Genomic DNA, 24,965 nt, shown 5'->3' with positions numbered 1-24,965 from the left:
GGTAGCTTTCTTCCCTGATCATCCCAGCCGAGAAACAGGTGGCTCCTGCATCCAGGTCACTTTTGCTGATCTGGAGAGCAGGGAGGCAGTGACGGAAGTCACAAACTAACACCAGATCGGCCAGGAGCGTCCCCCCCGTGCCTCCCCAGCCGTGCCAGCAGGGTCTTCTTTTCACGGTCCACCCTCCACCCGCAAGTCAAACTTTGCAGAACTTCGCTGTCACACAATGTGCCCTGGAAACACCCGGGGTGGGAGAGTGGCTTTTCTTTACTAGTTGGGACCCTGATCTTGGAGACTTGTTTTCTTTTTCCTAACAGCGTGGGTAGTAGCTGTGCTGAAGTTTACCCCTGCCCTCTGTCTGAAATGTTTCTTGAACAGATTAATAGCACTGAAATACTGCTGGGGAAATATTTACCTGATTAGGAAAACAGACCTTTAGAGACAGACATTTAGCTGCATTTCCATAATGTGTAAATTATTTGCGTCTCAATGTAATGCTAATTGCTAAGCCCACGCTGATTGGAAATGAGCCCAACTAACCCACGGATGTCCAACAGGGCCTTGATATGGCTTCACCCTTCCAGCCTCATAGGCTACGCCAGCAGAGGGGCCCTTCTCGACCCAGAAGAGTGCTTCTGCCCCATGCAGGTTCTCCGTGGAGCATATGCTTTGTGATGACCTGCATCCTCTCCCCCAGGAAAAGGACTTTGTCTGCTGATCTTTGTCCAGTGCTGTGCCATTTGCTCCCAGTATGTCCATCGTCTCCTGGAATTTCCTCCTGGTTAGTAAGCTCCTCTGCTGAGAGGCTGCTCAAACCCTGGTCTGAACCCCCCACATAATTCCTTGTTAACCTTTTTGACTTAAATTTTATTTTTGATGTGGACCATTTTTAAAATCCTTATTGGATTTTCTACATCACCGCTTCTGTTTTATGGGGGTTTTTTGGCCAAGAGGCACGTGGGATCCCAACCCGGGATCAAAACCGCACCCCCTGCATTGGAAGGCGAAGTCTCAACCACTGGGCCACCAGCGAAGCCCCTAAAGCAGTCCTGTTTAGAACGCCGTCTGTATCCGAGTTACGCTGGGGTGAGCCTGAAGGGAGCATGTGGCTTGTACAGTGCAGATTCTTGGGCCCTTCTCCCAGAGGCTCTAATTCAGTAGCTACCGGGAGGGGGTCCTGGAGTCATCTCTTCAGAGCCTCCACTATGCACAGCAGTGGATGATGTTCATCCCACGCTTGCAGGCACAGTGATCTCAGCTATGAGTCTTTATTCTCAGATGAGAGGAGATGGCAGAGCGGCCTTCTGTCAAAGGTGAAAGGAGCCTAGTGACTATGAAGCTCACACTAGCAGTTGAACACGAGCCCTGAAATAGATGCTGCGCTTTTGGACACCTCCTCCTAGACCTAGTAATTTACAACCACGTAAGTCCAGGGAGGAGCCACCATCTTTCCCAGAGAGGCTGAGGGTCCTTTGCAAAGCTCTCCTAAGCCTTCTTCAGTTCTCCAAAATGCCCTTTCTCTAATGTGGTGTTAGTCGCTCAGCCATGTCTAACTCTTTGTCATCCCATGGACTGTAGACCGCCAGGCTCCTCTGTCCTTGGAATTCTCCAGGCAAGAACACTGGAGTGGGTAGCCATTCTCTTTTTCAGGGGATCTTCTCGACCCAGGGATCAAACCCAGGTCTGCCATATTGCAGGCAGATTCTTTACCATCCAAGCCACTAGGGTAGTCCTTCTCCAAAGAGGGGTCTGGAGCTCTTTGGAATCAAATGTCTCCTTGCTGATGGATCCCCCAAAAGCCATGACGGTCCTTTCCCCACGAGGGACTTTGCGTGAACACAGTGTGTCGGGTCAACTAAAGAGAACTAGCGATAGCTCTGGAGTCCACTTGGGGCTTATTTGTTAGTGAACAATTAATTCACCAGACATGAGCTCATGTTGATGAAACAGCTATTTGTCCCTTTATAAAGGAGAGGAGCTGACCTGGTAGGTGGACATTTTAATCTTATTGAAGATCCTGGCTCCACTGACGCAGAGTAGAAGTTATTATCTTACTTAGCTATTTGGAACAAGCAGCATTTTAGTGGGTGGTTTGCTTAATAGGATGAGAAATCTTTAGCTAATAGAGAACCCATTTCTTCTTCTGATGTACATTTAATTTTTTACCAATTATGCAGACCTGTTTGTTTCCCTGTTGTAGCAAAGCAATTGCTTATTCATAAGCATCAAAGCTAAGGCATGGATGACTTCCAGTGCCTGGAAAAATTGTGCTGACTTAAAAGACAAGGGGATCTAGTCATCCTTCTTACACAGATAGCACAGAGCGTCCAGTGCTCCTGTGGATTGTGCATTATTAGAATGATAAATGGAGACGTATCTAGTGTAGTTACAAAGATTGTAAATAAGGTTTTTTTTGGTCGTGTCTGACTCTTTGCAACTCTGTGGACTATAGCCTGCCGGGCTTCTTCTGTCCATGAAATTCTCCAGGCAAGAATACTGGAGTGGGGTGCCATTCCTTTCTGCAGGGGATCTTTCCGACCCAGGGATCAAACCTGAGTGTCCCACATCGCAGGTGGATTCTTTACCATCTGAGCCACCAGGGAAGCCCTGATTAAGGTTTTCACCGTGTTTCTTAAAGTCCAGATGCATCTCTGCCTAAAGGTTAGTAACTAAGCCTAATAAATACTTCAGCAATCCTTCCGTGAAGCTTCTTCCTTGGTCTCTCGTGGAATCTTTTCCTATCCTGACTTATACACATCCCACGTAGCACATCCTTGAAAGATTTCTCACCGAGACAAACGTGTGGCTGCTTTCAGAGGAGAGTGCAGTCACAGTCAGCCCAGTTTCCCCCTTCCCTGGAACTTGGGCCTGGAATTGGGCACAGATAGGACTGTCGGTTAAAACACAGGATACCCAGGCAAAATCAACTTTCAGATCAACAATGAGAACTTTTTAGCATAAGTATATCCCCTACAGTATTTGGGATATACTTATACTGAAAGGTTTTGTTTTATCTGAAATTCATTTGCAACTGAGAAGCACCCTGTCTTTTTATTTGCTAAATCCAGAAACTCTTGCAAGGGTCCTGTCCACACTAGATATTTTTGCTGTACAGGCAGACCTTTTATTGCATTTTGTTTATTGAACTTTGCAGATATGCTTTTTTTTTTTTTTAAATAAATTGAAGGTTTGTGGCAACCCAATAAAAATGTTCGCATTGCACCCAAAGGTGTGCTAGAATGTTGATAGCAGGCCTCTTTAAATTTTTTGTTGTTGAGGTATAGTTGATTCACAGTGTTGTGTTTAATTTCTGCTGTACAGCAAAGTGGTTCAATTAAACATATATGTATATGTAGGTATATATATACATCCTTTTGCATATTTTTCCATTTTATTTTATCATGGCTTATTGAATAAAGTTCCTTGTGCTATGCAGTAGGATTTTGTAGTTTATCCATTCTCTGTATAATAGTTTCCATTTGCTAACCCCAAATTCCTAATAAATCTCTCCCCCCGCACCACCCCCCTCGACAACCACTAGTCTGTTCTCTTATGTCTGAGAATCTGTTTCTGTTTCATAAATAAGTTCATTTGTGTCATATTTTAAATTCCACACATAAGTGATATCATATGGTATTTGTCTTTCTCTGTGTTACTTCACTTAGTATGATAATCTCTAGGTCCACCTGTGTTGCTGTAAATGGCTTTTTTCATTCTTTGTAATGACTGTGTAATATTCCATTGTATATATGTATCATGTCTTCTTTATCCACTCCTCCATTGATGGACATTTCGGTTGTTTCCATGTCCTGGCTATTGTGACTAGTGTTGCTGTGAACATAGAGGTGCATGTATTTTGTTGAACTATAGTTTTGTCCAACACTTTTTCTTAAGGGCACTATTCTGTCCTGAGGAATGTCAAAAGGAATTTGGTAAGTGGAGGCTAAAATTTCAGCGTGACCAACTGGATCCATTTGTCTGATCTATAATAATACCCGCTACTCCCAGCTCCATCTCATCACTCACTGACACACATAAGTGGGTCACAGGAAAGTTACTCATGTCTCTAAGGAATTGTCTAATCCTGTTCGCATTCCTTAAAGAGACCTCCTCTGAACAGAGGACCTTGCACAAAGGAGGAAAGTAATATGCCTGGAGCTATGAGAAATGTCCACTTATATTTGTAGTCAGAGAAATACAAATGAGGGGAAATGTCATTTCCCCCATAAATGAATACATTTATTTTTAAGTGAAAAATACTCAGGCTGACTGAAAAAAACAGCATGATGAAAACTTGCAGACCCTGCTCAGAGGACCGTGAATGGAGTGGCAAATGGAGTGGCCTTTCCGGAAATTAGTTAGACCAACCCTTCAAGGCTCTTGGATCAGCAGTTCAACTTCTGGGAACTTGGTTCAAATTGCTGATTGTTTATATAGGTTAAAGATTCTGCAGTGATATTTTCAGGGAAAAGAAAAATTTAGGAATAGCCTAAATGCCCAGTGGTTTGAGAAGGTGAACAGTAATTTGTACCGCTTGAAATGCTTCTAAGGGTTTTTAATCATATGGGGGAAATGTTTGTGTTGTGTTCAGTGGGAACGAAAATAGTCTGCGGTTGTATAATGTGATCATCCCGGTTATGTAAACCCACTTGAAAAAGCATGGAAGGAAATACAGCAAACTCAAAAAAAGTTTTTTCAGCTGATGTGATTTCAGTTTTCTTCTGTATACTTGTAGGTTCTCCAAGGTTGCTTAAGTCTGCATTTGTATCTTTAGAAATGAGGTTATTGGGAGGAGAGTTTGTACTGGGAGGTCCTTGCCCCATGGCAGGATGGGTTGAATGGCTAACCAGCCCTGCACTGACCAGTTCAAACCATTAAACGTATTAAATTGATGACGTTTAAATGAATGTCCTGCCGTTGGTTTTACACCGGGACTTTACATTTGCAGCTGATGTGACGCTATTTCCGTGGGGTTCTGGGCAATCTAAAGACAGTCCTGGGTGAATGAGCTTGTAAGGAATTTCTTCCAGGAAAGGCATGAGCATCTTTCTTCCTTCCGTTTCCTCTTGTCTCTTGATCAGCGATAGACTGCGTTCTATCACCCATCCACAGCACCCCACCTTCCCTGCTCCTCACAGCTGAGTCACGTTTCAGGTGCCCGACAGGTTCTAAAGACAGCACTGCGGGCAAAATGTTGAAGGGTCAAAATCTTCCTCTGCTCTTGAAAATCCTTTTTTTTCTCCCCGAAACCACCAGCACTTTCCTCCTTCCCACCATGATCAAAAGCCAGGAATGAGTTTGGTTTATTGCTCCATTTCCAAGGATGTCTCTCCTTTCTTTGGAAATGGAAGCAGAAATTAGCCTGAAGAGGTAGTACTTACTGAAAAGTGGAGAGGGAGCCCTGGGTCATTGGAAGGAATCTTCTCTGGTTTCTCTTCAAGAGCATCTCTCTGCATTTGCATTTGTAGAAGGCATGTGACACTTTGCATCTCCGTTGCAGTTCAATTTTAGGAAACCAGTTGTTGGCCAGAAGTAATTTATGAGCAAGCAAGTAAGCACTGGATCTTTGGCACAGAGATTCCCCATCCCCCACCATTTGCAGTAGGAGTTGTTGCTGTTTAATATCTTTTATTCAGTTTATTTATTTGGCTGAACCAGGTCTTAGTTGCAGCGTGTGGGATCCAGTTCCCAGGGACTGAACCCTGGACCCCTTGCATTGGGAGCCAGAATGCTCACCACTAGACCACCAGGGAAGTCTCGGCAGTAGGAGCTTTTCCTCACTTGCTAAGCTCTGCTTCCTGGGGTAGGCCAACCCTTTTACACTGTCCAGTGGTACTTATGAATCCTGAAGCTGGAAAACAGAGTTAGTGCCTGAAGGGAGGGAGGAACTTTCCTGGGGTGGATGGGCGGGAGCTGAAGGAGTACGCCCCCATGTGGCGGGAGAGAGGCACTGCGCCTTTTAACACCTGGGAGAGCAATGCCGCAAACTTAAATAAGAAAGAACACGATAGACTTGGGACTAAGCGAAAATGCCCCGGAGCCATTAGAAACTAGAGTCCCAGACGCTAAGGAATTTAGAAACTATTTCTGTAGTTTTAAATGAAACAAGTGGCATATGAAGCTGTATACCAAGATGCGTAAGCCATGTACACACGGCTGTATTTAAATTGGATAACCCACAAGGACTTCTCCAGTGGCTCAGCGGTAAGGAATCCACCTGCCAATGCAGGAGACACAGGAGATGCGGGTTCAGTCCCTGGGTCGGGAAGATCCTCTGGAGGAGGAAATGGCAGCCCACTCCAGTGTTCTTGCCTGGAGAATCCCATGGACAGAGGAGCCTGGTGGGCTACAGTCCACAAGAGTCAGACACGACTGAGCGCAAGCACCTCACAGCAAGGGTTTAGGAAGAAGGAGTTTCTTCCAGGGACCTGAAGCTTTCTGTGTTTAGAGGACGAGAATTTGCCTACTTGCGCTAATTCAACCAAGGGCTGAATGATTTATTTAATGATTTATTTATTTAATCATTTATTTAATGATTCATTAAATCATCTCCAGTAATATCTTGGGGACATTTCTAAAGCTCTTGTGGCTGATGATCTGTTAATTAGCATTCCTCTTATTCTCTGGTGGCCTGAACGTCCATCTCTGGGCCTGTTATTGACGGATTTGGTCGGTTACATCATCACAGGGGCAGCAAACATCCTGTTCCTGCTGCGTCTGGGACGAAACGAGCTTACGGTAGCGTTTATCTAGCAGGATGAAGTCTGTCTGAGGTCCTTGAATCCGTAAGCACTCATTGTTCCAAAATTGTCCTTGTATTTTTTTTTTTTTACTGGAAGGAAGATCGAAAGTTCCACCTTACTTTCTAAAGCATCGCTGATGGAAAGTGATTCAGAACCTGTGATCTGAGGACACCAGGCCCTTTCACGGGGGGAGGAAGTCAGACCCCGAGCGGAGGGGGCTTATCTCCTCTCCCCTCAGCTTCCCCAGCTGTGCCCACCAGACCCGGCTCTGTTTTTTGCAATACAGTATGGAGTGTTGGTACAAGCATCACGTCCCTTGTTTGGGGGAGAAGAAAACGGGACAAAATGCGTGCAATAAAGTCACCTCGTGATTCAGCTGGAAAAGGGAGCATTGGTCTGGTCCGTCTGTTTCTGTGGTCCTCATTCTCACATTTAGCAACAGGGTGCCTCCCCCGGAAGGATGAAGTGGGGGGCGGCAGGCTGAGCCCTGGCCTTGGGCCCCTTCTTGGTGTGGATGCGTAGATGCTCGAGTTTAAATTTTTTAAAACAATGGGTTTTGATGATGGGCAGCTTTGAAGTCTTTCCACCTTCCTAAAAGGATTGTAACCCAGTGTCCCTGGCTGGGTGTTAATAAATATTTCCTATGGACAGAGGCTTTATACTTAAAACAGTAGATCTTCCGGGTTAAGAAATAGTGTCTTCATGGTTTCAGGTTTGTCTACAAGCAGGAATGATTATAGATTTGAGGTTTCCACGGAGCCTTTTCTGCCTCTGGTGATGCAAGCTCACTGGGTCTCTCTGAACTTAAGTGTCTTGGATTTCAAGTTCCTAAATGTCACTGCAGTGATTGGCTTTGCTATGCTTTTGGGCTTCCCTGGTGGCTCAGATGGTAAAGAATCTGCCTGTAATGCGGCAGACCCAGGTTTGATCCCTGGGTCGGGAATATCCCCTGGAGAAGGGCATGGCAACCCACTCCAGTATTCTTGGCTGGAGAATCCCATGGACGGAGGAGCCTGGTGGCAGGCTACGGTCCATGGGATCACAAAGAATTGGACACGACTGAGCAACTAACACACACTCTTGCGAGCAAAGGGGTAGGTCACCACTCCACCCCCGACTCCCAGTCAACCACAGGGGCCTGGTTAAGAGGTGGCTTCTGGAGGCAAAGGACGCAGCTTGACTCCTGAATCCAAGATGGATTCAGGACTTGGAATTCAGGAGTGCGACTTGGAACCAGTCACTCTCTGCTCTTTAAGTTCCTCGTTTGTCGAAGGGGATCATTTCTGCCTCATGGGGCTTTGTTCAGGATGGAGGGTTTATTGAGACTAAGTTCTCAGTATTACCCCACAGTGTTGCTGGTGAAGGTTTTCATTCCTAAACCCGACGTCGGCTGTTTCTTCCGCAAAACGTCCTTCCCCTTTGCCAAATCCTGCTTGAAAAGTGCCCAGACCTCTCCTCTCCCAGGAAATCTCACGGGTCGACCCCTAATCCCACGCTGGGCTCAGCTGTTGCCTCTGTTAAGGGGTCACCCTTTGTCCGCGGTGCTGGCATTTCACTGGACAGAGTGTGAAGATTTAACCAGCCTTCCCAGGAGAGGCGAGAACATTCATGGCTGGGCACGCACCCTTCCTCTCGGTAATGATTTATTTGGACTAATTTTCCTCGTTGCAGGCTTATTAGCGGCTGTTATCAAATGTTGGCTTATTTAACTTTCCCAGCGCATCAGGTGTTCGCACCCTCCCGTTTCCCACCAGGGAGAGGCAGCCACATTCGTGTTCACACTTCGGCGAGGACCCCGAGGCGAGGCGCGCATCCTCGTCTCGGTCATCAGTCTTGACACCTCTCGACGTTCCTGCTAAACGCGTCTTTGGTGCTGGAATTTGCTTGCGAGGCTCCGTTGCTCTCTCTGCGTCACCTGCAGGAGACCCAGAGTCGGATCCTTCTGTGACAGTGACGGAAGGCAGCGTGGTCTCCCTGTGCTTGCTGGAGACACTGCACTTCTGTCCCTTAGATTTAAGGGCATGATCCGTGTCCTCCCGTCTGTCCTTCCTGACATTATGAAAATCCCAAAGGGAAGAGTTATTTATTTTATTTTGTCTCTATCAGCTCCCACCGGAGAGCATCTCTGTTGGGGCTGTGTGTTTAGAGGAGGGCCTGGGCATCCGGGGTGTCCACTGACTGGCCCAGGAGACAGCTGAGTGCCCCCCATCACTGCATAGCTTCCTCTTTGCCCAGCACTCAGATACGCTTGCTTGTGTCTTTGGTGTTTATGGGCTTAAAATCCCACACGTTTGGTTCGGTTCCACAACAAGCCTCTGTAGCCTGAGTTATCGGTACTGTCAACAATTAAAAAAAAAAAAAAGAGGTGTGCCCAGAAACACACACCTGTGCATACACACACAAAGATGGTCTTATATCGGAGGCAAGAAAGATGGTACTAGACTTCCCCGGGGGAGCAGTGGATAAGAACCCGCCTGCCAGTGCAGGGGAGACGGGTTTGATCCGTGGTCTGGGAGGAGCCCTCATGCCTTAGAGCAGCTAAACCTGCGCACCGCAGCTGCTGAGCCCCTGCGCCTAGAGCCCGTGCTCTGCAGCAAGAGAAGCTCTCAGCTCCGAAACTAGAGAGTAGCCTTTGCTCGCCACGACTAAAGTCCGAGCAGCAGCGAAGACCCAGCGCAGACAAAAACAAAACTAATTAATTAAAAAAAGATGGGCGGGTCCCGGGGTAATTGCATACGTGCGCATGTGCACGCACACACGTATAGACACCACAAAGTGGGTGTTGAGCGTCCGCTTGTGCACATATTGCCTTGGAGGAGTCGCAGTCCCCCGAGACAGTTGCACCCTCCGGGGGCCAGTGTTACGCGCTGTGGCTCTGACCGTTGGAGGGCTGACAGCCCTGGCACTTGAGAGGGTGGACCCCAGGCCCCTTCTCCCCAGAGGCTCTGAGCCTCCGCTGTCCCTGGGAGAGACTCCCCGAGGCTCTGAGCCTCCGCTGTCCCTGGGAGAAACCCCCTGAGGCTCTGAGCCTCCGCTGTCCCTGGGAGAGACCCCCCGAGGCCAGCTGGAGGGGAGCGAGCCTGCCCGCCCTGCACCTCTTTCTTCCTCTTCCAGCTGCTTGATCTCAGCAAACCACCACATAATGGTTTGTCTTCTTGTTGCTGTTTTCATGTTTTGATGTATTCCGCTAGAGTAGGTTCATCTGAAAAGGGGATCGAAGATCTGATCCCGTTTATGCAGGGAGAGTCTGGTCTTGACATGAAGCACCCGGGCTGTGAGATAAGCACCCTTGTCTTGCTTTTCTGCCAGGAGTAAGCAGAGGCCGCACCACGCTCCTGGGGTCAGGGCTAAAGGAAGGCTCCAAGGTTCTTAATTTGATGTTGGGAAAAGTTTTCTGCAGTTTTCAGCTCAGAGACAAGAATGATTTTGCTTGTGAAAAACATGTCCCTAGAGAAGGGAAGCGGCCACTACGGGGAGTTCCCTGTTCCTTCAAGTCCGCTGGCCCCATCAGAGCAGAACCTCAGTCAGGCTTCTGCTGTTCCCCCCAGCCTGGGGAGCCACACAGTGTAGCCTCCAAAGCAGGACACTTTTGAGACTCCAAGAGGCCACTAGTAACCCCCCCTGGGAGAGCAAGTCAAAACTGGGCTGTCGGATTTCCCTACTCACGGTGGACGTCCCAACGACAGGATCTGGTGGCCTGTCTGCGTCATCCGAGTCAGGGTCTGCAGGCTCAGATGATGGAGAGACTCTCCTTTCCATTTGTGCCACCGTGGGTTTAAGATTTGGTCAAGACCCTCCTCCTCCAGGAAGCCTCCCTGATAGGTAACCCCCACGCTGTGAACCGCAGCCTGGATTCCCTGTCTCAGTCTTGCTCTCCTGTATTTCAGATCCAGGCAATTGGCCTCCATTAGGATTTGGCAAATCACCCATGGATATTTGGGATAATCTGGGTATTTGGGAAACCATGAGTATTTGGGATAATCGGACCCTAAGAATAGAGTGAGTGAGTGAGTGAAGGTGTGGAGGATCAGATACATGCATTTACGGACCATTAGGACGTTAGGAAATAGACCTTGTTGGGCCCTGCAAGCTCCCCCCGCCGCTGCTGGCCCAAGTCCTGACGTGCCTTCTTTCTAATGGCTTTCTCTTTATCTCTCTCTCTTTCTGCTCAGACAAAAGTGAGAACGGCGAGGCGTATCAGAGGAAGAGGGCGGTGGCTGCCGACCTCCCAGAGGGCCCCACCGCGCCCGTGCCGTCTCGGGGCAGCCCGGCGCAGCCCGGCGGCAGCAGCTGGCGGAGGATCGCGCTGCTCATCCTGGCCATCACCATCCACAACGTCCCAGGTGAGACCCCGCCCTGAGGGCCGCAGGTGAAGCATCTCTGTCGGCTCGGCGACTCGAAGAGGAGCCTGGGCGGTTGTGGTGCGGGTCCTTTCTCCAGGGCAGCGGTCCCCAGCCTTCTTGGCAGCTGGGACCAGTTTAGTGGAAGACCATTCTTCTGTGGACCAGGGGCTGTGGGGATGGTTTTGGGATGATTTGAGTGCATTGCATTTATTGTGCACTTTATTTGTAATCTAGTGCTGCCGCTGATCTGACAGCAGGCACCCGTCTGCGGCTTGGAGGCTGGGGACCCCTGCTCCAGGGGGGTGTTGGGGAGAGAGTGCGAATCTTTCCTGAGTTTATCTTTCGGGTTACTGGCTCTGGATTGGTCATCGCATGTTACAACTTTCTGTTCCAGTTACTACAGACAGTTTCACTCCAGTTTCCACCTCTGAGCTCCTTTGTTCACATATTTGATACCAAGTTATTTGGGCACAGATTTATTAGCTGTTGCCTCTCGTAAACATGGAATGTCTCGGGCGTTTCTTAATGCTTTTAAAATTTTTTTTTAAAAATGTTTGTTTATTTCTGGCTGCACTGGGTCTTAGTTGTGGCACGTGGGCCTAGGGATCACACCCACATCCTCTTCATTGAACGGCAGATTCTTAACCACCAGACCGCCAGGCAAGTCCCCCTGATGTTCTGTTAAAGGATTGTATTCAGTATCATTTTACACGGATGTCTGCCTTACCTGCTTCCTTCCTGGGGGCATCTTTTGGAGATATCCCTGTCGTTACCAAGTCCAGGTTTGTACTGCTCATGGCACGGCAGGTCAATAAATCAGGAGGTGAGTTGTTGGGGCAAAGGAATAGCAGCTTTATTCAGGCGGCCAGCAAACCAGGGTGACGGTGGACTCATGTCCCAAAGAACCATCTTGCCTGAGTTAGAATCCAGGCTTCTTTATCCTGAAAGGGGAGAGAGTAAAGGCAAGCATTTATTTCCTGGTTCCAGGCAGCATCCCGGGGGATGTGTCCCTTCCTCCTTCTTGCAGTCGTTCACAGGTGATCCTGGTCAGGATGCTCATCACCTGAGACGCAGGGTTCCCAAAGATGGGCCAGGCCGTATAATAACCTGTACCCCTGTAGAAGAAGCTCAGCATCTTAACCACTGGGCCATCAGGGAAGTCCTGTGTTATGTATGATTGAAGCCTAAGGACACATCCCTTTAGTGATTGACTTAAAATACAAAGGTTCCTCCCTATGGCATTGCGACGCTTTCCTTTTTAGCAAATTTGGAGCAATTTGTTTCATATCTTTGGATTTATTTTCATTGAAAAAAAAAACTTGTTGGCATTCTATTTCAAAAAGAATATGTTTTATATAGAATAACTAGAAAAGACAGATAAACATACATAAAATATTATTAAAAGCCAAATCGAGGGACCCTGGGGAAGCCCTTGTGTTACATTTTGGAGTTCCATCTCTATGGCTTACTCAATAGTTTATCTTGACAAATGGCTTGAGCTCTCTGAACCTCGGTGTTCGTATCTATAAAGTGGGGATAATGCTATGACTGAGATGACTGGGCTATTATTTACAAAGTGAACTACACTAATTTTGATAATTAAATAAGATTATATGTATATATACACAGTATGCACAGTAGTTGGGCCATTTGAGCATGTGAAGAGTGGAAGCTGTTATTAGCATGAATAATGCTCCTGATTCCTTCGATCTTGACTTTGTTTCTGGTTGTGTCGGGTCTTAGCTGCAGCGTAGGTGCAGTAGTTTGTGGTGCATGGGCTTAGTTGCCCCGAGGGATGTGGGATCTTAGTACCCCGACCGGAATGAAACCCGCGCCCCCTGCATCGGCAGGTGGATTCTAAACCACTGGCCCTCCAGGGAAGTGACCTCAGTCCTTCAGTCTTGAATTCTTAAACGTTCTGATTCATCTTTCATAGTTCTGAAACTCAAGTTTGAGTGATAACCTTGTTCAGGGAGCAGCCCCGGGAGCTATATTATCTGAGTCCTTGCAGAGTGCATAATGTCACCCTGTCACCCATCATAAGAGCGGAGACTGCACTGGGCAGAGCTCACCAGGGGCGCGTATTTCTCCTTGAAGCCCTTGTAAATACTGCTATCTTCTGGCGTCAGTGCTGTGGGAGAAAAGGCCACAGCCAGACCGAGTTTATCCCTCTGGGGGTAACGTGAAATTCTTTTGCTTGTGCAGTGAAGATTTTTTGGGGTCATTTTTAAAGAAGGCAAAATTTCAATATATTATGTATTCCAGTATACACACACACACACACACACACACACACACACACACATATACATGCACGCACACATATATATATACACCCACACACGTATGTATATGTGTATGTGTGTGCTCAGTCACTCAGTGGTGTCCGACTCTTTGGGACCCCATGGACTGTAGCTGCCCAGGCTCCTCTGCCCATGGGCTTTCCCAAGCAAGAATACTGGAGTGGGTTGCCATGCCCTCCAGGGGATCTTCCCGACCCAGGATCAAACCTGTGTCTCCTGCATTGTCAGGGGGATTCTGTACCACTGCCTCACTTGGGAAAACCCTGTGTGTGTTTGTGTGTGTGTGTGTGTGTGTCTATATATACATAGATGTGTGTGTGTGTGTGTGTGTATAGACATGAAATGTGTCAAAAGACTAAGTGTCTAATTACTTCTTAGGCTCAGGTTTTCCTCTAGACGAGAAGCATTTTCCTCAAGTATTTCTACCCTGATCTTAGGAATGTCTATCCTATGATCATATAGGCTGATTGGCCTCATTTTTTCCAGCCTCTCTTTCCCTCTCATTTCCCTCTTGGCTTTTTTCCTTGGGGTAAAAGTCAAGTTTTTGCCCCAAAACAGTCAGCTATTTTGACTGTTTTCCTGGAGCTTGCTGTTCAGTATGGATTGAGATGATATCTTATGTGGGACCCCCGGGAATAAATCTGACCAAAGTGGGTTTGCCCCCGTGGAAAGATCTGGTCACACTGACCCCTAGTATCTTTTTTTTAGTTAATTTGGCTGTGCCATGTCTTAATTGCAGCGTGCGGGATCTTCAGTTACAGCATGTAGGCTCTACTTCCTGACCAGGGACCGAACCTGGGCCCCTGCCTTGGGCATGCGCAGTCTTAGCCCCTGGACCTCTGGGGAAGTCCCAGTCCCCCAGTACCTTGACGAGCCCACCAGGACACCGAGGGCTCTGCAGAGGGTAGCACCCAAACCTCCACAGACCAGGTTGGAGTTAACAGGTTGAACATGTTACTGGAGAAGAGAATTGTGGATTCACTTCTCAATCATTGGAGAAGAGGATTATGCTTATGCTGTCTTTTCAGTCACAGTAGTTAGTGGCTTTCTTTCTGCCACGTAAGATTCCTTGTTTAACCAGTTGAAAAAGAATAAAGATCTAAATATAAATAGATGTGCTTCCCAAGACCCCAGAGGGGCTCAATCCCAGAGTCTTAAGCTCCTAACTTCAGTCTGAAGGAAAGTTCACGCACCCACCAGCACCTTCTGGCAGCTTCGTCCCCTTTGATGAGCATGATTTCAAGAGCTTCTCTGTCACCAGCCTGCCTTTGAAAAGGTCTCTTCTTTAACACTTGCCTTCATGGTTTATGAAAAATTTAACTCGAGCTTTGATGTTCCCGGAAACTCTGGGTTTTAAGATAGATTTCACAGTGACTAAATGGATAATTGATTTTTTTTTGAAGGTTTTTTGTCTTGGCTGATTCAGTTTTACATGTCCTGGGGATGACATTTTGTTTAAAAAAATTATTTTTTAAATGTGGGAGTCAAAAGGAAAGCTTGTTAGTGTGTGTGCTGTCTCCCAGAGGTTCCTGGAGCTTGAGAACACACCCAGGGCACTTGGGTTCATATTTAAGACACAAGTGCAAGGATAAAAGCATCCTTAGACATCTGTGGCTCACAGTCCCCTGAAGACTCACTAAGAGGTGTGGACCCTCTTGTAAGAGAAGTTTGCACACAAACCCGTCTGCAGGCAGTTTTGGGTGTTCACAGGCTTTCCTGGTGGCTCAAACGGTAAAGAACCTGCCTGCAGTGCAGGAGACCTGAATTCGGTCCCTGAGTTTGGAAGATCCCCTGGAGAAGGGCGTGGCTACAGTCCCTAAGGTCACAGAGAGTCTGACACGACTGAGGGACTCACACTTCCACTTCACTTGGGTGTTCACAGACCTCACGAAGGACACCCACAGCTCAAGAGTAGGAAGGACCCCCTGCTTTAGAGAAACAAACTGTCCAACTGGGCACGCGCTTGAAATGTTTCTGGAGGAAAGGGTGATGACTGACGGAGGCCAGTAGACCTGAGCCCTGCCGGCCCAAGGGGTGGATGCAGAGATTCTCGAGGGGAGGGGGTGTCTCCGCACTTCACAGTCTGTCTCTGGCTCAGCCTGGGGAGCTGAGTCCTTTGGAAAATGATCTCCCAAGGAAACCGGCACGTTTTCCGTGAACGCGACCCCACACTGTAGCCTTGGGAGCACCCTGTGTCTTAACGGGTTTTTCCCGCAGTGCTGGATAGACTGCAGGGCTCGGAGCCTTGCAGAGATTTCCAGGCCTTCGGAAAACAGGCTGCCTTTCTGTGTCAGAGTGGAATTAAAAATCAGCCAGCCATCGAGTTTCTATTAATCTCTTTTCATGAGTAGCTTATGGTCTTTGTACTGAGAAAGTGAAATTTAGAGCTTAAAGGGATTCTAGAAGTTATCTCATTCAAGCACTGCTCCATTTGAAAATTTGGTGGTTGGGGGAGGGAGGGGGTGCTAAGTGATCGCGGTGGTTCCTTCCAGCACTGGCCTTGAATGAGTCAGTGAAAAATAAGTAGCATTAATACACTATTACTGTTGTTGTCTAGCCGTTCAGTAATCTCTGACTCTGCAACCCCATGGACTGTAGCCCACCAGGCCTCTCTGTTTGTGGGATTTCCCAGGCAAGAATACTGGAGTGGGTTGCCACTTCCTTCTCCGGGGACTCTTCCATACCCAGGGATCGAACTTGCATCTCCTGCATTGGCAGGCAGGTTCTTTACCTCTGAGCCACCAGGGAAGCCCAGACCATTATTAGTTCCATTTATTTCACGGTGTTCACCAGTCCTTTCTGGGTGACACCCCTCCTTCCCACAGCCTGTATCTGCTTCTGTCTTGATAGTTATTGCGCTCGATGGCAGTTATTTCTATGTATTTATTTCCCCCTCATAAATGGAGCTTCTTTAAGAAGACGTGTATCGTCTTCTCTTTTTTCAAAAGCAAAGGAAAATTTTATTATTTTTTTAAACTTTGTATTTTATGTTGGGGTAGACGATTAACAATGCTGTGATCGTCTCAGGTGAGCAGCGAAGGGACTCGGCCGTACATACACATGCCTCCACTCTTCCCCCAAACTCCCCTCCCGTCCAGGCTGCCCCGTAACACTGAGCAGAGTTCCCTGTGCTGGACGGAAGGACCTCGTTGGTGATCCATTTAGAATATCCATCCCAAACTCCCTAACTGCCCTTTCCCCCATCCTTCCCCCTCTCTCAGCAGCCATAAGTCTGTGAGTGCTTCTGTTTTGTAAATAAGTCCATCTCCTTTTTGGAGCCATATTGAATACAGTTCGTAGCAGAGTGCGTTATCTCTTCTGGCTCTGGGGGTGGCTGGTGCCTTTGGGGACCCAACCTCCTTTCTAGCAGGGAACCCGGGCCTCCCAGTCTCCTCTCCATCTCGGCCACCAGCTGGGCTGAGGGACGCATTTACGCTCTGTGGGTCTCCAGGATACAATGGACTTGCCTTGCTGTCTGACATGACCTGAAAAGGTCCTTAGAAGAAGCAGCTGGGTGAGTCACTTGCTTTATGCAGTTGCTTCTCATCAGAGCCGAGAGTCAAGTTTGCTTTGCTGGCTGTTACTGTGACACCCACAGAGCCGGAGGTCACTCTCCGTGTCTCTAGAACAGCACGGCCGTTGATTTTAATTATGTGACTCGTCTCCCTTCACGGCTCCTAACAGACCCCATTTCACGGCTTTAAACCAGATGCTCGACGTTTTCATCAGAAGTGATTTTGTTCCAGGGAACAAAACTGCACAGATTTATTCCCTCGTATGTTAACACTGGTTGGTTATTCTTGGGATCATGGAGTTACAGGATTACAGCTGATTTTTTGTTTCCTTCGTGTTTTTGTCAGAGTCATAACTAGGCTCTTCTATAATGAATATTTGTGATTTGTGTAAGCAGGTAAAAATGGTCTTTGTTTTTATTTTTTATTGAATTACAGTTGATTTACAGTGTTGTATTGATTTCTGCTGTTCAGTTATACATTCTTTTCAAAAAATACCTTTTTCTGTTATGGTTTATCACTGGATTTTGAATCCAGTTCTCTGTGCTATCCAGTAGGACTTTGTGGCCTATCCCTCCTACATATAATAGCTTGTATCTGCTGACCTCCAAAATGCTCTCCACCACCTAACTCCCTCAACATTCCTAATCCCTCCCCAACATACACAAAAAGTAGAAAAGTAAAGTTATTCCTTTATGCTTGAGAGACTCATATTGGAGCTGTTTAAATTACTGGTGGGAGACAGGATGAAGGATTGTATTAGCTTCCAATGGAACAAATTCTCCCAAACTTAGTGGCTTCAAACAGCCCAGATTTCTTCTTTATGGGCCTGCAGGCCGGGAGTCCAGGTGTTGGCAGGGCCACATCGCCATGGGGAACTGGCCTCTTGCAGCTCCTGGGGGCCGCTGGCTTTCCTGGCCTCACAGCCGCACGGCTCCAGTCTCTGCCTCCGTGGTCACATTGCATCCCCTTCTGTACCTTTTCTCCCCCTACCTCGTTCTTACAAAGACCCCAGTGACTGCAGTTCGGGCCCCACCTAGGTAGTCTGGGGGCCTTACCCCGTCCCCAGATAATCCAGGATCATCACGTCTGCAGAGTCTCCTTGGCCAGGAAAGATGCCAATCCCCAGGGCCCAGGGATCGTTGGTGGCAAGGGCCCGGGCACTCACTTTACCCTCCCGTGATCTCCACCTGCTGCCCAGGCGGCTTTGCAGGGGCAGCCATGAGCAGGTGCAGGAAGGAGCCAACAGCTGGAAAGAAGAGCTCATTGAGTCTTCATTTTCCTGGGGCAAAGAGTAAAGAATTCTGCTGGTATACACAGACCTTTCCAGGAAAACCTTGATGCAGGAGCCGCTGATTCTACAATGATCTATGCGTGTGTGTTCAGTTGTGTCCGACTCTTTGTGAGCCTGTAGACTGTTGCCCACCAGGCTCCTCTGTTCATGGAATTTTCCCAGCGAGAATACTGGAGTGGGTTGCCATTTCATTCTCCAGGGGATCTTCCCAACCCAGGGACCGAATCTGCATTTATGGCGTCTTGTGCATTGGCAGGTAGAGTCTTTACCACCAGTGCCACCTCGCTGATCTGTGCTTCCAGAAACTGGAGGCATATTTGCTCCTCAAAGATCATTCGGTTCTGGTCTTGGTGGTCTCGAGTGGGACCGTCTCAGATCACTGTTTGTTTCCTCTCTTGGAGGTTACACATGAAGATACGTTTACTCCAGGCATTTGGAAACACTGTAATGTTCTCCTTTAATTATCTGGTTCTCAGTGGGAAGCCTGACGTGGTAATTAGCGCAGCCCCCGTCTGGGGTGACATTCCGCTCCGAGCTTTGTGCTCCTGCGTGCGTGCTGCAGCAGAAGCTCCTAGCTCGCTCCCAGATCAGGCTGTGGGGTTGGAACTGGCACAGACTCCCAGGGTGAAATCGCTGCTCTCGGATCCCTGGGTCGCTGCTCTCGGATTCCTGCGTCACTGCTCAAAAGCGACAGGGTGACTTTAGATTCACCATCAGCTCCGGCCTCAAGGCTCTAGACTCACAGGTGCCCTGAGTGCTACTCCCTGGCCATCAGATCAAGAAGTCTCTGTTCTAAGGCTGCACAAGGATGAGGGTTGAAATCAAGACCCATTTACACATCTCCTGGGTTACATCATCCTGCTACCTATTATGTAAATTAAAGGGGAAAAAGTTAAAGCAAGAGAATGCAAACCTGCTTTTGTATTAGGACTCAAAGCTTCCCGTGACTTCCAGTTGTCTTTCTACAATTGCCAGGCAAATGTATGGAGGTCCCCAATCTCCAGGATCATGCCTGATGAGCTGAGGTGGAGCTGATGTAATAATAATAGAAATAAAGCATACAATAAATGCAATGAGATTGAACCATCCTGAAACCATCCCCCCAAGTCAGTGGAAAAATTGTCTTCCACCAGATCCCTGGTGCCAAAAAGGTTGGGGGGCCCCCTGCACGGTTTGTGTGAAGCCTTTCAGAGCCCAGCTACTCAGGACACTCCCATGTGGACAAGGCCAGGGCCTGAATCCCGGAGCCACCAGATGTTCCTTTATTGATCAGAATTAAATAAAACTCAGAATCCAGATCCTGGTGGTACTTCGCCACATGTCAGTTGCTAGAGAGCCATGTGCGGCTGGCGCTGCCTTATTGGACAGCAGGCAGAGGACAGCGCCACGATCACAGGAGGTTCTACTGGATGGCACCGCTGGTGCGTGGACCACTTAGAGATGTCACTTTACCAGTTAGTCAGAGCATGCTGGCTGCCGCTGCCCTCCTTACAAAGGTACGATCATGCTCTTAACTATAAAAAGTCCAGAGTCCCCACTGGCTTTACAACCATCTTCGACAAGAGCTTCATTTGTCCTTGCTTCACCGTGAAGAGAATGGTGGCCCTTCTAAAATGTTGGTTGATAAAAATACCCTGCACCCTTGCTCGCCAGATAACCCACCACAGAACCACGTTGCCTCTTCTGGTGGGTCTGTCTCTCCCCTGTTGAGTGACCTCGTTTGTCCAGAAGCTTGTAGCACCTGACAAGTTTAATCAATCGGTGACATTCGAGGTGCAGTTTAATCAATTGATAACGTTTGAGGTGCATGCTTTATAATGGTCCCAGTTCATTCGTATTCGTGTGGGCTAATTTTAGCCCATTAATTACGTACCTAATAAGCCCCTGTTTATTCTATTTCCTCTCTGCTCCCTTGTTAGCTTTTATGATGTGGAGTTAAAGATAATTAAAATGTTACTTGTGTTCTGCAAATAACAATTAACCAAGGATGAATTCTGAAATCAGAATTCCATTTTCTGTTCCCCTTTCTCTGACTGAGTGCAGTGAGTGAAACGATACCTAAATGTAAGTAGTGGTCTGTTTCCGGTCAGTTGGTTTGTCTCCCTTTTCAGGGAGACAATTGCCATTTGAGCTCCCCATTTAGCACAGGTGTGACTTGACTTCACGCCGTCCATCGCTTTGGGCTCCCATCTTCTTGGTGACATGGCGACCCTGTCAGAGGTGGTGACCTCGTCATGGGGGTGGGGGGGTTGGATGAGGAGGAGAAAAGATGGGGCGCTTCTGGTAGCAAGGGTTGCAAGTTCAGTCTGTGAGAAGCCCCTTGGGGCCTTTAAACGAACCTCAACTTCGTCCAACACCTAGATTATCAAGGTGTTTCAAACCACGCATCTTCAGAGGCCCAACTCTTTCGAGACTAGGCAACCCCATGGTTTGTAGGGTGTTACCTGCTGGAAGGGGGGGCACCGCTTACTAGTTCAAGGCCTTGCCCTAATCTGCTGGTTCTGCCTGCCGTACGCTGGTTGGCAGCTCCTGGTAATATATATATGTGTGTGTGCGCAGTTGTGTCTCACTCTTCGCGACCCCACGGCCCGCCAGGCTCCTCTGTCCATGGGATTTCCCAGGCAAGATGCTGGAGTGGGTTGTCATTTCAGCCTCCCGGGGGTCCTCCCACCTTGGGGATCGAACCCATCTCCTACGTTGGCAGGTGGATTCTCTACCACTGAGCCATGGGGAAGCCTTGCAGGGTGGGGGTATGTATTTGATCCTATTTTCTGTTGCCTTGGATCTCTTGCCAAAGCTCGCCATGCCCTGGTGCCCTATGAGTTACTCCAGCACAATCACTTACTCCCGCTGCCCGCTAATCACCTCCTCCCGTTTCTTGGTATTTTTCCTAAATCCAGAAGTGTCCTAATCTCAGCTGATCTGTGCAGCCCTTGCTCTCCGCTGCAGCGCCACCCTCGGCAAAGTCGCTGTTGTAAATGGAACACTGAGTGAGGGCTTGATGACGAATTCAGTCTTTTCTACTTAATAATCCAGCTCCATTCAGAGAATGAACAGGGACATGAATTTCAAACAGATCCGTCACGTCAGTGGGCTATCAGAAAAAAAAATATCAATTAGACCATAAGTCACAGTTCCCGGGGACAATAAAACTTGGAGATTGCATTTGCATTATAGCAGTTTAGACAAGCCAAATCCCCCCTTATTACGGATAAGTAAGAGTTAGGAAAATTCTGAAAGACATGGGAATACCAGACCATCTGACCTGTCTCTTGAGAAACCTGTATGCAGGTCAGGAAGCAGCAGTTAGAACTGGACATGGAACAACAGACTGGTTCCAAATAGGAAAAGGAGTACGTCAAGGCTGTATATTGTCACCCTGCTTATTTAACTTATATGCAGAGTACATCATGAGGAACGCTGGGCTGGAAGAAACACAAGCTGGAATCAAGATTTCTGGGGGAAATATCAATAACCTCAGATATGTGGATGACACCACCCTTATGGCAGAAAGTGAAGAACTAAAGAGCCTCTTGATGAAGGTGAAGGAGGAGAGTGAAAAAGTTGGCTTAAAGCTCAACGTTCAGAAAACTAAGATCATGGCATCTGGTCCCATCACTTCATGGGAAATAGATGGGGAAACAGTGGAAACAGTGTCAGACTTTATTTTTTTGGGCTCCAAAATCACTGCTGATGGTGATTGCAGCCATGAAATTAAAAGACGCTTACTCCTTGGAAGGAAGGTTAAGGCCAACCTAGATAGCATATTTAAAAGCAGAGACATTACTTTGCCAACAAAAGTCCGTCTAGTCAAGGCTATGGTTTTTCCAATGGTCATGTATGGATGTGAGAGTTGGACGGTGAAGAAAGCTGAGTGCCGAAGAATTGATGCTTTTGAACTGTGCTGTCGGAGAAGACTCTTGAGAGTCCCTTGGACTGCAAGGAGATCCAATCAATCCATCCTAAAAGAGATCAATCCTGGGTGTTCATTGGAAGGTGTGATGTTGAAGCTGAAACTCCAATACTTTGGCCACCTCATGCAAAGGGTTGACTCATTGGAAAAAACCCTGATGCTGGGAGGGATTGGGGGCAGGGGGAGAAGGGGACGACAGAGGATGAGATGGTTGGATGGCATCACCGACTCAATGGACATGGGTTTGAGTGGACTCCGGGAGTTGGTGATGGACAGAGAGGCCTGGCGTGCTGCAATTCATGGGGTTGCAGAGAGTTGGACACGACTGAGCGACTGAACTGAACTGAACTGAAGAGTTAGGAGTCAGTCTCTCGTTTTCATCTTATTTTGAAAATTACTGACCGTGTGATTGTTATGTATGACAACTTTCCAAGTTGAAGGGAGGAAGGTGAATAATTCAGGCTGCACACCCCCTCTACACAGGTGATATGAGAATGAAATACGATCTCTGGTAGCAGATGAGCCTGCCTGAGGCATAAAGGTACCAGACAAACAGCCGTGATCCTGGTTGCTGGACCCGGCCGTTGAAAGCACCGTTTCCGGCATCTTTGCCATCCAAGTCTCATTCCCTTTCAACTTCCGAGCTTTGCATCATCAGCTCTCTTCTCTTGCTGTTCTTAACATTCAGAACTGTCATCTCCAGAGATCTTGCTCATTTGCTCCTCTTCTTAGACTCTCAGAAACCCTCCCTGCTCAGCGATGCTGGGGAAGAGATGGGGGCATGATGGCTAGGAAGATAGAAAAAACCCCAAATCCTGATTTGAGGTGCAAACGAAGTCTTCTTAGATGTCAGTACACCAAAATAGTCATTTTTTCCTCCTCCTCTTTTAGTAATACACTTTTTTGTTTGTTTACCAAAATCACTAAGGCACTGTGGCAGCATCTTAGGTTGCCATTTTGTGCCTTGTGCTCTGGGGTCAGCCTGTTTCACACCAGGGCCACGAAGGGCCTTTCTGTGTGCAGTGGGACATGTGTGGGAAGCCGGCTGATGGACTGGGAGAGGACAGAGGAATAAGCCAGGGGCGGAGAGGGGAGACGTGGGATTCCAAGCACTCAGCACCTGGGGAGGCCGGGTGCCGGGGTGTCTTTGGAGTCTGCTGAGGACATCTGGAGCAGGCACCTTCCCATGCTCCCGGGGTCCTGCCCTAATTTGCTTGGTCCTCAAAGACTCCAGATAAGGGCCAAGTTTTACCTCCCAGTAAGTCTGAAGAGTGCCCTGTTGCTTAGAGACAGAAGATGGTGCCTAGAGTGAAGATAAGGTTGTCAAGGAAACCAAGCCACAAATTCCCTTGTTTTCCTTCGGGTTGCTGGCCGGAAGAGTAAAAGGATTTTTGCTCTGACACCTGGAAGAAGAGACGTAGCTTCTTTTGCTACGTGTGTTTTCAACAAATTGATGTGTTGTCCAAGACACAGCTGGGCTAGTGCCCGAGTTGACAAACAGGGTTGCTGTTGGTTATCAGTGAGTGCTTTCTGATACCGACAGAATCAAGCAATGACTTTAATCCTGACTTCTTTTTAGACGTGTGGACCCCAGGACCCAACCCCACTCTCTTACACAACTTGACTCTTGAATTCCGAGTTTTCATTTATTGTTTCAACAAATTAGATTAAATTTGGCTTAGATTCATGTTACCCATTTTTTTTTTTTTAAAGGCAGAGGAGATATCCTTTATCTCATCTTTCTGAATGGAGGATATTATGGACTGAATTGCTCCAAACCTATGTGTTGAGGTCCTAACCCCCAGGACCTCAGAATGTGACCTTAATGGGAAATAGGGTTGTTGTAGATCCATTAGCTAAGATGAGGGCACACTGGAATAGGGTTTCTCCCTAATCCAACGTGCCTGGTTTTTCTCTTTCCATGGAGGTGAAATGTCCCTTTTTGGAGATTCATGGCGGCAGAAGCATCCCAGTTTCCATTCTCCACCTTTGAATTATTTGCATGTTTCAGATGGTGGTCATCAATAAACCTGGACATCTTCCTCTTAACCGTGGTGCTCACGACTCAGAAAAACATTTCCACGGCCACCCTGAAGGGATTCGTTGTTGAAGCCACAATAGTTTCCATCTGCTTTCTGCTGTGGTGTTAGTGGTTGAAGCATTGAAGCAGGCTGCATCCAGGGCTGGTACCCAGTTGCTCCCTTCCCCCACCCCGGGGCCGTTTAAGGCACAGAGCTTCTTTGTATCTCAGAGGAAACAGTTTTAGCTGAGAGGGACCCCAGGGCTGGCTGGTTCCTCTCCTTCTGTGTTAGTTTCCTAAGGCTGCTCAACAAAGTGCCAGAAACTGCAGGGTTAAAGAACAGACATTTGTTGCCTCACAGACCTGGAGGCTGGATGTCCAGCGTCAAGGTGTCGGCAGGGTGGTTCCTTCTCAGGCAGGGAGGGAAGGGTCTGGTCCTGAGCATGTAGATGGCCGTCTTCTCCCTGTGTCTCATCCCATTGTCTTCCCTCTTGAAGCATCTGCTTCAGAAGGAGACCGGTCATGTTGGATTAGGGACAGACCCTATTCCAGTGCGCCATCATCTTAGCTAATGTACTTGCAACAACCGTATTTCCAAATATGGTCACATTCTGAGGTCCTGGGGGTCAGGACTTCAACATATGGGTTTTGGGGACACAATTCAGTCCATAACACCCTGCATTTCAGAAAGACAAGACAAAGGATATCTCCTCTGCCTTAAAAAAAAAAACAGGAACATGAATCTAAGCTGAATATAATCTAACTAGTCACTCACATGGGTACACTGATGGCACACCAATTAATCTGGAGCTGACACAAGGCTGGGAGGGACAGGTA

At 47.8% G+C, this 24,965-nt stretch overlaps 1 protein-coding gene across 21 annotated transcripts in view; it reads left to right on the top strand.

The window, feature by feature from the left end:
- The window catches only part of SLC39A11 (solute carrier family 39 member 11), a 371,868-nt gene that overhangs the window by 258,047 nt on the left and 88,856 nt on the right, over positions 1-24,965 (top strand). For all 21 annotated transcript variants that reach the window (XM_081581304.1, XM_081581308.1, XM_081581302.1 and 18 more), the window contains one exon: positions 10,916-11,086. In XM_081581304.1, the coding sequence (XP_081437430.1) occupies positions 10,916-11,086 (171 nt within the window). The remainder of the gene's footprint in view (positions 1-10,915; positions 11,087-24,965) is intronic.

Source organism: Giraffa tippelskirchi, chromosome 3, assembly GCF_054371585.1.
Source record: "Giraffa tippelskirchi isolate mGirTip1 chromosome 3, T2T-mGirTip1v1.2.pri, whole genome shotgun sequence".
NCBI classification, from domain to species: domain Eukaryota; kingdom Metazoa; phylum Chordata; class Mammalia; order Artiodactyla; family Giraffidae; genus Giraffa; species Giraffa tippelskirchi.
This window is presented reverse-complemented; position numbering and strand designations above follow the sequence as displayed.